Source organism: Heterodontus francisci, chromosome 39 (assembly GCF_036365525.1).
Source record: "Heterodontus francisci isolate sHetFra1 chromosome 39, sHetFra1.hap1, whole genome shotgun sequence".
Classification (NCBI taxonomy): Eukaryota; Metazoa; Chordata; class Chondrichthyes; order Heterodontiformes; family Heterodontidae; genus Heterodontus; species Heterodontus francisci.
In genome coordinates, this window is record NC_090409.1 from 41,090,284 (window position 1) to 41,105,527 (window position 15,244).

Below are 15,244 nucleotides of genomic sequence, written 5' to 3' on the forward strand. Positions count from 1 at the left end.
CTTCCTTCTCCAGTCGGCCCAGAATCGACAGAACGAGTCCCGAAATCGCACGTCCTCCAGCAGCCGGTTGTTAAAGTGCCAGTACGCGGACCCCGCCCGCGTGCGGAGCGGAGTAAACTCCGCCCACACCAGGCGGTGGTCCGAGCACGGCACCAGCCGCATAGAGGCCGCCGAAACGCGGGAGACGTACGCCTGCGAAATGTAGAGGCGGTCGATTCGCGACCCCCCTCCTCCAGACCTCCACGTGAAGGCGCTGGAGTCGGGATGGAGATTCCGCCAGACATCCACCAAGTTAAGGGAGCTGATCAGTCCCCTCAACTTCTCCACCGACGCTTGGCCGCGCTGGGGACCGGAGCGATCCCCCACCTCGAGGGTGCAGTTAAAATCCCCCCCGAGGATGATGCACTCACTGCTATCGATGGAGCTCAAGAGAGCGGACACTTCTTCAAAGAAGCGCGCTTGCAACGCGCCGGGCCTGGGCGCGTACACGTTCACAAAGTGGGGCGGCACGCTACCCAGGCGAACGGCGAGGTGGAGCAAGCGGCCCGGCACTAGCTCCTTGACCCCCACGATCTCCAGCTGAAAAGTCGGGGCCAACAAGATAGCCACCCCACTAGAAATAGGGGTGAGATGACTCATGTAGACCCCACCCTGCCACTGCAGGAGCCAGGTGGCTTCGTCTCCCGGAACGGTGTGGGTTTCCTGCAGAAAGCTCACCGCGTATCTCCCTTCCCTGAGGACTGAGAGATTGTGAAATCTGCGGTGAGACCCCTCTGCTGCCGTTTATGTTGAGGCTGGCTATGGTTATCTTCATGTCAAAGGTACTTAAAACCCGTCACCAACAGCTCACTGTGAGGAGGGAGTGGAAGTGCACCTGGCCCTCCACTCCCCCAGCAACCCATTGAGGAACACATTAAAACGGCGCCTCTCAACCAGTTTCACGCCCGCGCGCTTGTCCGCTATCTTAAGGGCGGCACGGACGGACTGTATGATCAGCGCCAGATTCGACCAACGGTCGAGGGCCAGCTGAACTTTATTGCGGCAACCTCTGCAAGCCGCAAGGAAATCCCGGAGTTCCGCCGTGGGGATGAGAGGAGATTCGGTGGGAGGCACGAGGGACTCCACCACCTCACTGGCGATGGAATCAAGATCATCCTCCGTGCCCCGCACCGAATCCCCATCCTCCTCCGGGTCGTCACCGCCAGCGGCCGACACATCCACCACACACTGTGGGGCGGACGTCCCGGTCGCGCCAGCTTGTCCCGCCTCCGTCACGATCCCACCCCCAGGATCGATGGCGGAGGAGTCCTCTCTGGGTTCTATTGTGAAACTGGAGCCTGTAGGCACCAGCGGTTCAGGACCCCCCTCCACCTCCGTCCCCAGGCCAATGAGTGGTCCAGGGGAGACAGAAGTTCCGGACTCCGGGAAACCAGCCGGAGCCGAGACTGGAGCTGGCGAGAGGAGGCCATCTCCCGCTCCGCCAGCACCCACAGGCCCAGCAGATGGGGCAGCATTCTCAGTTATAACTGGGTCGGGGGTCTCCTGGTTGGTGGTGCACTCCGGCTGGGAGGCCCGACCCTCTGGGGCCTCGCCCTCCCCTTCATTCAGGACACCCGACCCAGTAGCAGTGGCAGAATGGGCGGCTTCCCCAGGCTCCCCCACCACAAGCAGGGCCCCACTTACTCCTTTAAGAGGGGCCTCATGTACCGGGGCCTTCCCCTCCCCTCCATCCTGAGGAATAGGGAGCACCTGCCCGGACTTTGCAGCCTTGGTGGTGGCGGTAGGGGAAACCTGGGGACCCGAAACAGGAGACAGCTCCCCTCCAACAGATGGGCCCTGCGCCTCAGGGCCCCTTGTTACCTCTATGGAGGGGTGCCTTCTCCTCTTTTTCCCAGTTGTGAGCGGAGGCTCAGAGACCTCCATATCATCAGAGGCCTCCACCTCCACACTCTCCTTTTTTTTATTCACCCTGGGCCTGAGCCCAGCCCTGGGGCAAGTTGACTTCCCGAGATCGGGCCTTGGGCTGAGCTCAGGCTCGGGTAGTGTCACGATATCCAGGGGACGCGCCTCTCGATGTTTATTTCTCCTCCGCGCCTTGCTTCCACTTGGACGGTCACCCCCCTCCCTGCCGGAGGCCGTGAAAACCACAGCCTCCGGTACCGACTGAATGGTATCTGGTGGTGGTGTAGTGGGGGTGGGAGGAGGTGCAGCGTCGCCACCCTGGGCCGCTGAGTTGGAGTTGGCAGCCGGGAGGTTGGGGCAGTTCTTACGAACATGCCCCACCCCCTTACAGACATGGCACCGCACCCCGTCCAAGGTCCAGAAGACGCGGTAGGCCGTCCCCTGGAATTCTACATTGAAGTGGCCCTCTGTCACCTCCTCCCGCGCCAGCTGCATGAATAACTGGCGGCGGAAGGAGTACACGTGTCGGAGGCAGTTCTCCCGAAGACCGAGCAGGACTGGGGTGAGCCCCGTCTTTACCTCCCCCAGATGGTGCAGGTGGGGAAGGAGGAGCTCACCAGGGATGAAGGGCGGGACATTGGATAAAATGAGCCTTTGCGCAGTGGCCTCCAGAGGGTCCACTGGCAGAAAGGTCCCGCCCACGGTGAGCCCCTTGCTCAGAGCCAGGGACACCGCCCGCTCGGTCTTCAGGAAAAACACTGCCTTCCCGTACATTTTAGAGGCTGCAACAATGGCCGAAGGGCCGACAACCTCGGCCATTGCTTTCACGCATGCCTCTATAGTCATGTTCGGGTGGACGTAGCTCTTGACCCCATGCTTCGATGTTAATAAAGCAAACGGTGACGGGGCAACAAGTGCAGCTGCAGCAGCCGCAGCAGCATATGAACGGGAAGGCCCCGCCACCGGCAAAGGAGGGCTTGCCATGGGCTCCAAGAGCTACGTCCACCCCCAAGAATCAAAACAAATTTACACAATTTTAAAAAAGCAAACTTTAAACAAGGTGGAGTGGGAGTAGAGGAGGATGGCGTAGGATGGTAAAGGAAAAGGGGAGAATAGGTTACTGAGGCGACTGAGTGGAGGAAGGGAGAGAAAGGCTGAAAAGGATGTTTGTTCCAACTGCCAATTGGAGCACCTTTATCACAATTAGTCCAAACTTGTTTGTTGTCTTCCAGTTGGGGGAGGCTTCTTCGCCCGGGACGGCTGGAGCCGCCCGGTACTCTCCTCTTCTGATTTTAACAAGACAGCCTTCACCCGGGCAACTCCAGCTGTCCCGAGCAGGCAGTTGGGGTGGGGAGGGAGCTCCCTGTGTGCAAACACCAATACAAACACAGGGGCCCCTACTGGATTTGGCTGCCCCACCCCTGAGTCTTCAGGCCTCTTCTCCCTCCCCCAAACAGTTTAAACTTAATAGTTTAGTTTAGTTTAGTTTAGTTTAGAGATACAGCACTGAAACAGTCTTTCAGGTGCCCTGACACCCACCTCTCCAGAAAAATTGCAGCCTTCCTTGATGGTTTCCCTCCACTCTGTATTCACCTTTCTCCAGTCCCTCTCCCTAGTTGCTGCAGTCTCCACTCTCCACTCTGTATTCACCTTTCTCCAGTCTCTCGCCCCAGTTGCTGCAGTCTCCACTCTGTATTCACCTTTCTCCAGTCTCTCTCTCCAGTTGCTGCAGTCTCCACTCTCCACTCTGTATTCACCTTTCTCCAGTCTGTCTCCCCAGTTGCTGCAGTTTCCACTCTCCACTCTCCACTCTCCACTCTGCAGTTGCTGCAGGACAGGTGCAGCTGCTCCCTCTGATTGCTGGCAGGAAGTGCTCCAAAGTGCCCAGCCAATCCCTGTGCTGTACCTGTCCTGGGAGTGTTTGATGGGGACAGTGTGGAGGGAGCTTTACTCTGTATCTAACCCCCATTTTTTTTTTTACCCCGTTTTTTTTTTTCTTCTCAACACTCAGGCTCCCAAATCAGAGAGCAGCCAATCCCAGTGCTGTACCTGTCCTGGGAGTGTTTGATGGGGACAGTGTAGAGGGAGCTTTACTCTATATCTAACCCCCATGCTGTACCTGTCCTGGGAGTGTTTGATGGGGACAGTGTAGAGGGAGCTTTACTCTGTATCTAAACCCCCGTGCTGTACCTGTCCTTGGTGTTTGATGGGGACAGTGTCGAGGGAGCTTTACTCTGTATCTAACCCCCGTGCTGTACCTGTCCTGGGAGTGTTTGATGGGACAGCGTATGAGAGATTTTCCATCTGCATAAATGAGTCCTTTTCTGATTGGTAGGATGTGACGAGTGGAGTCCCACAGGGGTCTGTGCTGGAGCCTCAACTCTTTGCAATTTATATCAATGACTGAGATGAGGGGAGCGATGGCATGCTCGCTAAATTTGCAGATGGCACAAAGATAAGTAGGAAAGTATGTTGTGAAGAGGACATAAGGAGGTTGCAGACTGATATAGAAAGGTTGAGAGTGGGCAAAAATCTGGCAGATGGAGTATAATGTGGGAAAATGTGAAGTTGTTCACTTTGGCAGGAAGAATAAAAAAGCAGAGTATTACTTAAACAGAGAACGACTACAGTACTCTGAGGTGCAGAGGGATCTAGGTGTTCTCGTGCATAAGTCACAAAAGGTTAGTATGCAGGTACAGCAAGTAATAAAGAAGGCTAATGGAATGCTCTCCTTTGTTAAGAGAGGAATTGAAAATAAAAGTAAGGATATTCTGCTTCAGTTATACAGGGCATTGGTGAGGCCACATCTCGAATACTGTGTGCAGTTTTGGTCTCCCTATGTAAGGAAGGATGTAAATGCGTTGGAGGCGGTTCAGAACACGTTTACTGGATTGATACCTGGAATGAGCGGGTTGTCTTATGAGGAAAGGTTGGACAGACTGGGCTTGTTTTCACTGGAGTTTAGAAGAGTGAGGGCAGACTTGATTGAATTTTATAAGATCCTGAACGGTCCTGACAAGGTGGATGTGGAGAGGATGTTTCCTCTTATGGGGGAGTCCAGAACTAGGGGACACGGTTTTTAAAATTAGGGGTCGCCCTTTCAGGACAGAGATGAGGAGAAATGTCTTCTCTCAGAGGGTTGTGCGACTCTCGAACTCTCTGCCTCAGAAGGTGGTGGAGGCGGGGTCATTGAATATTTTTACGATGGTGGTAGACAGATCCTTGTGAGGCAGGGGATAGATGGGAGTGTGGAATTCGAAACACAAACAGTTCAGCCATGGTCATATTGAATGGTGGAGCAGGCTCGAGGGGCCGAGTGGCCTACTTCTGCTCCGAATTCGTATGTTGGCGTGCATTAATCTCAATCCTCGGCCCTTGCAGGATGCGGAGCTGACGGCCGAGAACCTGTTCCAGTTGTATTATAGGGGGACCGTTTCAGCCTCCACCTTCAACCAGGCAATCAACAAGATGGCCAGCGCGAATGCCTTTGTAGACATCTGGTATTTCTTCTCCTCTGCGCGTCACTTCGATTCCGAGACGCTGGTGGAGGGCAAGGCAAAGATCCTGGAACTGATGGCATGTGTCGTTCGGAACATTGAGCAGGAGAATTTCCAAAGTGCTCAGAAGAACATGGGCCGACTGTTGCACACGCTGCAGGTAGGGAGGGACTTTACAAAGACAAGGTACATTTCTACCGCGCCTTCAACCCAATAAAATGCCCCAATCAGCCTCACAGGAGCGTAAATCAGAGAGAATCTGACCCCCGAGCCACATCGGGCGATATCGGGGACCGGCGACCAAAAGCTCGGTCAGAGAGGTCAGTTTTTTTAAGGAGCGTCTTAAAGGAGGAGAGAGAGAGGCGGAGAGGTTTAGGGAGGGAATTCCGGAGCTTAGGGACCCCAGGCAGCTGAAGGCTCGGCCGCCAATGGTGGAGCGATGGGAATCGGGGGATGGGCCAGAGGCCGGAATTGGAGGGAGCGCAGGGATCTCGGAGGGTTGTAGGGGCTGGAGGAGGTTAGAGAGATAGGGAGGGCTGTACGGGCTGGAGGAGGTTACAGAGATAGGGAGGGTTGTAGGGACTGGAGGAGGTTACAGAGATAGGGAGGGTTGTAGGAGCTGGAGGAGGTTACAGAGATAGGGAGGGTTGTAGGGGCTGGAGGGAGGTTACAGAGATAGGGAGGGTTGTAGGAACTGGAGGAGGTTACAGAGATGGGGAGGGTTGTAGGGGATGGAGGCGGTTACAGAGACGGGGAGGGTTGTAGGAGCTGGAGGAGGTTACAGAGATAGGGAGGGTTGTAGGAGCTGGAGGAGGTTACAGAGATGGGGAGGGTTGTAGGCGCTGGAGGAGGGTACAGAGATCTGGGAGGGTTGTAGGGGCTGGAGGGAGGTTACAGAGATAGGGAGGGTTGTAGGGGCTGGAGGGAGGTTACAGAGATAGGGAGGGTTGTAGGGACTGGAGGAGGTTACAGAGATGGGGAGGGTTGTAGGGGACGGAGGCGGTTACAGAGACGGGGAGGGTTGTAGGAGCTGGAGGAGGTTACAGAGGTCGGGAGGGTTGTAGGGACTGGAGGAGGTTACAGAGATAGGGAGGGTTGTAGGGGCTTGAGGAGGTTACAGAGATAGGGAGGGTTGTAGGAGCTGGAGGAGGTTACAGAGATGGGGAGGGTTGTAGGGGCTGGAGGAGGGTACAGAGGTAGGGAGGGTTGTAGGAGCTGGAGGAGGTTACAGAGATGGGGAGGGTTGTAGGAGCTGGAGGAGGTTACAGAGATGGGGAGGGTTGTAGGGGCTGGAGGAGGGTACAGAGGTAGGGAGGGTTGTAGGAGCTGGAGGAGGTTACAGAGATGGGGAGGGTTGTAGGGGCTGGAGGAGGGTACAGAGATCTGGGAGGGTTGTAGGGGCTAGAGGGAGGTTACAGAGATAGGGAGGGTTGTAGGGGCTGGAGGAGGTTCCAGAGATAGGGAGGGTTGTAGGGGCTGGAGGAGGTTCCAGAGATAGGGAGGGTTGTAGGGGCTGGAGGAGGTTACAGAGATAGGGAGGGCTGTAGGGGATGGAGGAAGTTACAGAGATAGGGAGGGTTATAGGAGCTGGAGGAGGTTACAGAGATGGGGAGGGTTGTAGGGGCTGGAGGAGGTTACAGAGATAGGGAGGGCTGTAGGAGCTGGAGGAGGTTACAGAGATGGGGAGGGTTGTAGGGGACGGAGGCGGTTACAGAGACGGGGAGGGTTGTAGGAGCTGGAGGAGGTTACAGAGATAGGGAGGGTTGTAGGAGCTGGAGGAGGTTACAGCGATGGGGAGGGTTGTAGGGGATGGAGGCGGTTACAGAGACGGGGAGGGTTGTAGGAGCTGGAGGAGGTTACACAGATGGGGAGGGTTGTAGGAGCTGGAGGAGGTTACAGAGATGGGGAGGGTTGTAGGAGCTGGAGGAGGTTACAGAGATGGGGAGGGTTGTAGGGGCTGGAGGAGGTTACAGAGGTAGGGAGGGTTGTCGGGGCTGGAGGAGTTTACAGAGATAGGGCAGGTTTTAGGGGCTGGAGGTGGTTACAGAGATAGGAAGTGTTGTAGGGACTGGAGGAGGTTACAGAGGTAGGGAGGGCTGTAGGGGCTGGAGGAGGTTACAGAGATAGGTACGTTTGTCAGGGCTGGAGGAGGTTACAGAGATAGGGAGGGCTGTAGGGGCTGGAGGAGGTTACAGAGATGGGTACGTTTGTCAGGGCTGTAGGAGGTTACAGAGATAGGGATCAGTTGTAGGGGCTGGAGGAGGTTACAGAGATAGGGAGGGTTGTAGGGGCTGGAGGAGGTTACAGAGATAGGGAGGGTTGTAGGGGCTGGAGGAGGTTACAGAGATAGGGAGGGATGTAGGGGCTGGAGGAGGTTACAGAGATAGGGAGGGCTGTAGGGGATGGAGGAAGTTACAGAGATAGGGAGGGTTATAGGAGCTGGAGGAGGTTACAGAGATGGGGAGGGTTGTAGGGGCTGGAGGAGGTTACAGAGATAGGGAGGGCTGTAGGAGCTGGAGGAGGTTACAGAGATGGGGAGGGTTGTAGGGGACGGAGGCGGTTACAGAGACGGGGAGGGTTGTAGGAGCTGGAGGAGGTTACAGAGATAGGGAGGGTTGTAGGAGCTGGAGGAGGTTACAGCGATGGGGAGGGTTGTAGGGGATGGAGGCGGTTACAGAGACGGGGAGGGTTGTAGGAGCTGGAGGAGGTTACACAGATGGGGAGGGTTGTAGGAGCTGGAGGAGGTTACAGAGATGGGGAGGGTTGTAGGAGCTGGAGGAGGTTACAGAGATGGGGAGGGTTGTAGGGGCTGGAGGAGGTTACAGAGGTAGGGAGGGTTGTCGGGGCTGGAGGAGTTTACAGAGATAGGGCAGGTTTTAGGGGCTGGAGGTGGTTACAGAGATAGGAAGTGTTGTAGGGACTGGAGGAGGTTACAGAGGTAGGGAGGGCTGTAGGGGCTGGAGGAGGTTACAGAGATAGGTACGTTTGTCAGGGCTGGAGGAGGTTACAGAGATAGGGAGGGCTGTAGGGGCTGGAGGAGGTTACAGAGATGGGTACGTTTGTCAGGGCTGTAGGAGGTTACAGAGATAGGGATCAGTTGTAGGGGCTGGAGGAGGTTACAGAGATAGGGAGGGTTGTAGGGGCTGGAGGAGGTTACAGAGATAGGGAGGGTTGTAGGGGCTGGAGGAGGTTACAGAGATAGGGAGGGATGTAGGGGCTGGTGGAGGTTACAGAGATAGGTTAGGTTGTAGGAGCTGGAGGAGGTTACAGAGATAGGAAGGGTTGTAGGGGCTGGAGGAGGTTACAGAGATAATGAGGGTTGTTGGGGCTGGAGGAAGTTGCAGAGATGGGGAGGTTTGTAGGGGTTGGAGGAGGTTACAGAGATAGGGAGGGCTGGAGGAGGTTACAGAGATATCGAGTGTTGTAGGGACTGGAGGGAGGTTACAGAGATAGGGAGGGTTGTCAGGGCTGGAGGAGGTTACAGAGATGGGGGGGGGGCTGCGAGGAGGTTACAGAGTTAGGGAGGGTTGTCGGGGCTGGTGGTGGTTACAGAGATAGGGAGGGGGCGGTGCGAGGAGGTTACAGAGATAGGTAGGGTTGTAGGAGCTGGAGGAGGTTCCAGAGATAGGAAGGGTTGTAGGGGCTGGAGGAGGTTACAGAGATAAGGAGGGCTGGAGGAGGTTACAGAGATAGGGAGTGTTGTAGGGACTGGAGGGAGGTTACAGAGATAGGGAGGGTTGTCAGGGCTGGAGGAGGTTACAGAGATAGGGAGGGGGGGGGTGCGAGGAGGTTACAGAGTTAGGGAGGGTTGTCGGGGCTGGAGGTGGTTACAGAGATAGGGAGGGGGGCGTGCAAGGAGGTTACAGAGATAGGGAGGGTTGTAGGGGCTGGAGGAGGTTACAGAGATAGGAAGGGGGCGGTGCGAGGAGGTTACAGAGATAGGGAGGGTTGTCGGGGCTGGAGGAGGTTACAGAGATGGGGAGGGGGCGGTGCGAGGAGTTTACAGAGATAGGTAGGGTTGTAGGAGCTGGAGGAGGTTCCAGAGATAGGAAGGGTTGTAGGGGCTGGAGGAGGTTACAGAGATAAGGAGGGTTGTTGGGGCTGGAGGAGGTTGCAGAGATGGGGATGTTTGTAGGGGTTGGAGGAGGTTACAGAGATAGGGAGGGCTGGAGGAGGTTACAGAGATAGGGAGGGGGGTGCGAGGAGGTTACAGAGTTAGGGAGGGTTGTCGGGGCTGGAGGAGGTTACAGAGATAGGAAGGGGGCGGTGCGAGGAGGTTACAGAGATAGGGAGGGTTGTCAGGGCTGGAGGAGGTTACAGAGATTGGGGGGGGGGGTGCGAGGAGGTTACAGAGTTAGGGAGGGTTGTCGGGGCTGGTGGTGGTTACAGAGATGGGAGGGGGGCGTGCAAGGAGGTTACAGAGATAGGGAGGGTTGTCGGGGCTGGAGGAGGTTACAGAGATAGGGAGGGGGCGGTGCGAGGAGGTTACAGAGATAGGTAGGGTTGTAGGAGCTGGAGGAGGTTCCAGAGATAGGGAGGGTTGTCGGGGCTGGAGGAGGTTGCAGAGATGGGGAGGTTTGTAGGGGTTGGAGGAGGTTACAGAGATAGGGAGGGCTGGAGGAGGTTACAGAGATAGGGAGTGTTGTCAGGGCTGGAGGAGGTTACAGAGATAGGGAGGGGGGGTGCGAGGAGGTTACAGAGATAGGGAGGGTTGTCGGGGCTGGAGGAGGTTGCAGAGATGGGGAGGTTTGTAGGGGTTGGAGGAGGTTACAGAGATAGGGAGGGCTGGAGGAGGTTACAGAGATAGGGAGTGTTGTCAGGGCTGGAGGAGGTTACAGAGATAGGGAGGGGGGGTGCGAGGAGGTTACAGAGTTAGGGAGGGTTGTCGGGGCTGGAGGAGGTTACAGAGATAGGGAGGGGGGCGTGCGAGGAGGTTACAGAGATAGGGAGGGTTGTCGGGGCTGGAGGAGGTTACAGAGATAGGGAGGGGGGGGTGCGAGGAGGTTACAGAGATAGGGAGAGGGGGTGCGTGGAGGTATTGGAAAACGAGGATGGAGGATTTTCAAACCCAGACCAGCCACATCACCCTTTCAGAAGAAGATATTAGCCTTGGAGAGAGTGCATTGTCGATTTACCAGGATGATAGCTGAACTCCAAGGGTTCAATTACGAGGAGAGATTCCACACACTAGGGCTGAATTCCCTGGAATTTGGAAAGGTAAGGGGTGATTTGGTCAAGTTGTTCAGGTAATGAAGGGGAACTGATAGAGTAGACAGACGGAAACTATTTCCGTTGGTTGGGGAGTCCCGGAAATCTTCTGTTTCAAGCGTTAATAAAGACCAGGATACTGTATGCTTTATTAACTGCTCTCTCCACCTGTCCTGCCACCTTCAATGACCTATGCACATATACACCCAGGTCCCTCTGCTCCTGCACCCCCTTTAGAATTGTACCCTTTATTTTATATTGTCTCTCCATGTTCTTCCTACCAAAATGAATCACCTCACATTTCTCTGCATTGAACTTCATCTGCCACTTGTCTGCCCATTCCACCAACTTGTCTATGTCCTTTTGAAGTTCGACACTATCCACCTCACAGTTCACAATGCTTCCAAGTTTCGTATCATCTGCAAACTTTGAAATTGTGCCCTGTGCACCAAAGGTCTAGGTCATTAATATATACCAGGAAAAGCAAGGGTCCCGACACTGACCCCTGGGGAACTCCACTACAAACCTTCCTCCAGCCCGAAAAAACATCCATTAACCACTACTCTTTGTTTCCTATCACTCAGCCAATTCCGTATCCATATTGCTACTGTCCCTTTTATTCCATGAGCTGTATCTTTGCTCACAAGTCTGTTGTGTGACTCTGTATCAAACGCCTTTTGAAAGTCCATGTTCACCACATCAACAGCATTGCCCTCATCAACCCTCTCTGTTACCTCCTCAAAATACTCCAGCAAGTTAGTTAAACAGGATTTTCCCTTAAGAAAGCTATGCTGGCTTTCCCTAATTAACTCGCATTTATCCATGTGACTATTAATTTTGTCCCGAATTATCTTTTCTAGAAGTTTCCCCACCACCAGAGACTGGCCTGTAGTTTCTGGGCTTATCTTTACATGTTTGCAATTCTCCAGTTCTCTGTCACCACCTCCCAAGTCTAAGGAAGACTGGAAAATTATGGTCAGTGCCTCTGTGATTTCCACTCTCACTTCCCTCAGTATCCTTGGATGCCTCTCATTCGGTCCTGGTGCTTTATCCACTTTAAGTACAGACAGCCTATCTAATAGGATCCCCCTTATCAATTTTAAACCCTTCTAGTGTCTGAATTACCTCCTCTTTCACCATGGCCTGGGTTGCATCTTCTTCCTTGGTAAAGACAGATGCAACGTATTCATTTAATACCTCAGCCTTGCCCTCTGCCTCGATGTGTAAATCCCCTTTCTGGTCCCTAATCGGACATGCGCACAAATCCCACTCATTTTTCTAACTCCACCTTTTCTCCCCAGGATTTTTACAGTCACAGTAACTGGATTGAATTGGGCTTCACAAAACCAAACAGCAAGATCATTCTACCAGGCAGCGATATCGGACTGCTAGCAGGTAAGATCCAAACAGAATCAACATCGCTGACCCTCACTAGGGTACAATCACACAGGAACAGGAGGAGGCCCATTCAGCCCCCTCTCGAGCCTGTTACACAGGAACAGGAGGAGGACCATTCAGCCCCCTCTCGAGCCTGTTACACAGGAACAGGAGGAGGCCCATTCAGCCCCCTCTCGAGCCTGTTACACAGGAACAGGAGGAGGCCCATTCAGCCCCTCTCGAGCCTGTTACACAGGAACAGGAGGAGGCCCATTCAGCCCCTTCTCGAGCCTGTTACACAGGAACAGGAGGAGGCCCATTCAGCCCCTCTCGAGCCTGTTACACAGGAACAGGAGGAGGCCCATTCAGCCCCCTCTCGAGCCTGTTACACAGGAACAGGAGGAGGACCATTCAGCCCCCTCTCGAGCCTGTTACACAGGAACAGGAGGAGGCCCATTCAGCCCCCTCTCGAGCCTGTTACACAGGAACAGGAGGAGGCCCATTCAGCCCCTCTCGAGCCTGTTACACAGGAACAGGAGGAGGCCCATTCAGCCCCCCTCTCGAGCCTGTTACACAGGAACAGGAGGAGGCCCATTCAGCCCCTCTCGAGCCTGTTACACAGGAACAGGAGGAGGCCCATTCAGCCCCTCTCGAGCCTGTTACACAGGAACAGGAGGAGGCCCATTCAGCCCCTTCTCGAGCCTGTTACACAGGAACAGGAGGAGGCCCATTCAGCCCCTTCTCGAGCCTGTTACACAGGAACAGGAGGAGGCCCATTCAGCCCCTTCTCGAGCCTGTTGCACAGGAACAGGAGGAGGCCCATTCAGCCCCTTCTCGAGCCTGTTACACAGGAACAGGAGGAGGCCCATTCAGCCCCTCTCGAGCCTGTTACACAGGAACAGGAGGAGGCCCATTCAGCCCCTTCTCGAGCCTGTTACACAGGAACAGGAGGAGGCCCATTCAGCCCCTCTCGAGCCTGTTACACAGGAACAGGAGGAGGCCCATTCAGCCCCTCTCGAGCCTGTTACACAGGAACAGGAGGAGGCCCATTCAGCCCCCTCTCGAGCCTGTTACACAGGAACAGGAGGAGGCCCATTCAGCCCCTCTCGAGCCTGTTACACAGGAACAGGAGGAGGCCCATTCAGCCCCTCTCGAGCCTGTTACACAGGAACAGGAGGAGGCCCATTCAGCCCCCTCTCGAGCCTGTTACACAGGAACAGGAGCAAGAGGCCCATTCAGCCCCTTCCCGAGCCTGTTACACTGGAACAGGAGGAGGCCCATTCAGCCCCTCGAGCCTGTTCCTCCATTCAATTAGATCATGACTGATCTGTATCTCAACTCCATCTCCCCCCCTTGGTTCTGTAACCCTTAATCCCCTCACCCAGTAAAAATCCATCAATCTCAGGTTTGAAATTTCCAATTGACCCCCCGGCCTCGACAGCTTTCCGGGGGAGAGAGTTCCAGATTCCCACTCCCCTTTGCGTGAAGAAGTGCTTCATGACATCACTCCTGAACGGCCTGGCTCTGATTTTAAGGTTATGCCCCCTTGTTCTGGACTCCCCCTCCCCGACCAGAGGAAATAGTTTCTCTCTATCGACCCGATCGAATCCTTTAATCATCTTAAACCCCCCTCGATTCGATCACCCCCCTTAATCTTCTACACTTGAGGGAATACAAGCCCAGTCTGTGCAAGTGGTCCTCACAATTTAACCCTTTCAGCCCCAGGATCATTCTGGTGGATCTGCACTGCACCCTGCCCCCGAGGACAGTATATCCTTCCTGAGGGGCAGGGGACCAGAACTGAACACACTGACTGCAGATGGAGATCACGAAAAGGATATTCAGAGTTTAGGTGGCTGGAACGGTTACCCGTGCATTGAGATCAGTCCTTTAACAGAGTGTGATCCTTCTATGTCTTACAGTAAAGGATGAGCAGACATGCAGGGACTGTGCAACGGACGTCTGTCGCAATAACATCCTCGATGATATCAAATCCAGGAAGGTCCTCACCACTGGTTACTTCAATATCTTTCCATTTGGCAAGCCAAGCGGTGAGTGTGTGAAAGGAGGGAGTGCGGAGGCCGTTAGATAAATGGGGGCCTAAAACATCTAATGTTTCAGAACTCCCACCAACAACCAGCTCAGGGACTGTATACGCGGGATGTGGGCGTCGCTGTCCAGGCCAGCATTTATCGCCCATCCCTACTTGCCCTTGAGAAGGTGGCGGTGAGCTGCCTCCTTGAACCGCTGCAGTCCATGTGGGGTAGGTACACCCACAGTGCTGTTAGGGAGAGAGTTCCAGGATTTTGACCCAGCGACAGCGAAGGAACGGCCGATATAGTTCCAAGTCAGGATGGTGTGTGACTTGGAGGGGTAACTGGCAGGTGGTGGTGTTCCCCTGCGTCTGCTGCCCTTGTCCTTCGAGGCGGTAGAGGTCGCGGGTTTGGAAGGAGCTGTCGAAGGAAGAGTTGGCGAGTTGCTGCAGTGCGTGGATGCAGTTTATACGGACTTCCAGAAGGCATTCGATAATGTTCCACATGAGAGACTGTCCGCTAAAATTGAAGTTCCTGGAGCTGAAATCAAAATAGTGACCCTGGTTCGGAGTCTGGTTAGACAGGAAGAGAGCAAGTGGGTGCTTAAATCGGAAAGCAGTAATGAGTGATGTCCTGCAAGCATTTGTTCCTCAGCTATTCATTCATAGTTGTTAATGACTCAGCCGGTGGAATATGGAACCAAGAGTCCAAGTTTACCAATGACATAAGATGGGTGGAATAGTGCAGGCTCAGGAGCTCATAATTACACAGAGACATTGCTGGATTAAGTAAGTCAGCAAAAGTGTGGGAGGTGATTTCAACACAGGTACATTGTGTTCCTTCAACTTCGAACAAATAAAGGATCAATGCAAGTTATGATTTAAGTGGTGAAAAGGTAGGAATATTGGAGGTCAGAATAGACTTAGGGGACCAAGTTGACACACCATTGAAATGCAGGAGTCAGAAAAAATATTTTAACAAGACTAATGATGTGTTAATAACTACAGGTCTAGAATGTAAAAAAAGGAAGGTGGTGCAGTGGGTAATACATTGGCATGGATAGAAGATTGGCCAGATAACAGGAAACAGAGAGTAGGTACAAATGGGTCATTTTCTGGTTGGCAAGATGTAACGAGTGGTGAGCCACAGGGATCTGTGCTGGGGCCTCAACTTTATACAATTTATATAAATGACTTAGATGAAGGGACCGAAGGTATGGTTGCTAAA

At 54.2% G+C, this 15,244-nt stretch overlaps 1 protein-coding gene across 1 annotated transcript in view; it reads left to right on the top strand.

Moving 5' to 3' along the window:
- LOC137352783 (von Willebrand factor A domain-containing protein 7-like) overlaps nucleotides 1-15,244 on the top strand; it is an 88,952-nt gene that overhangs the window by 13,434 nt on the left and 60,274 nt on the right. Inside the window, exons 3-5 of the mRNA XM_068018602.1 lie at nucleotides 5,284-5,559; nucleotides 11,909-12,002; nucleotides 13,907-14,035. Coding sequence (XP_067874703.1) covers nucleotides 5,284-5,559; nucleotides 11,909-12,002; nucleotides 13,907-14,035 — 499 coding nt within the window. The remainder of the gene's footprint in view (nucleotides 1-5,283; nucleotides 5,560-11,908; nucleotides 12,003-13,906; nucleotides 14,036-15,244) is intronic.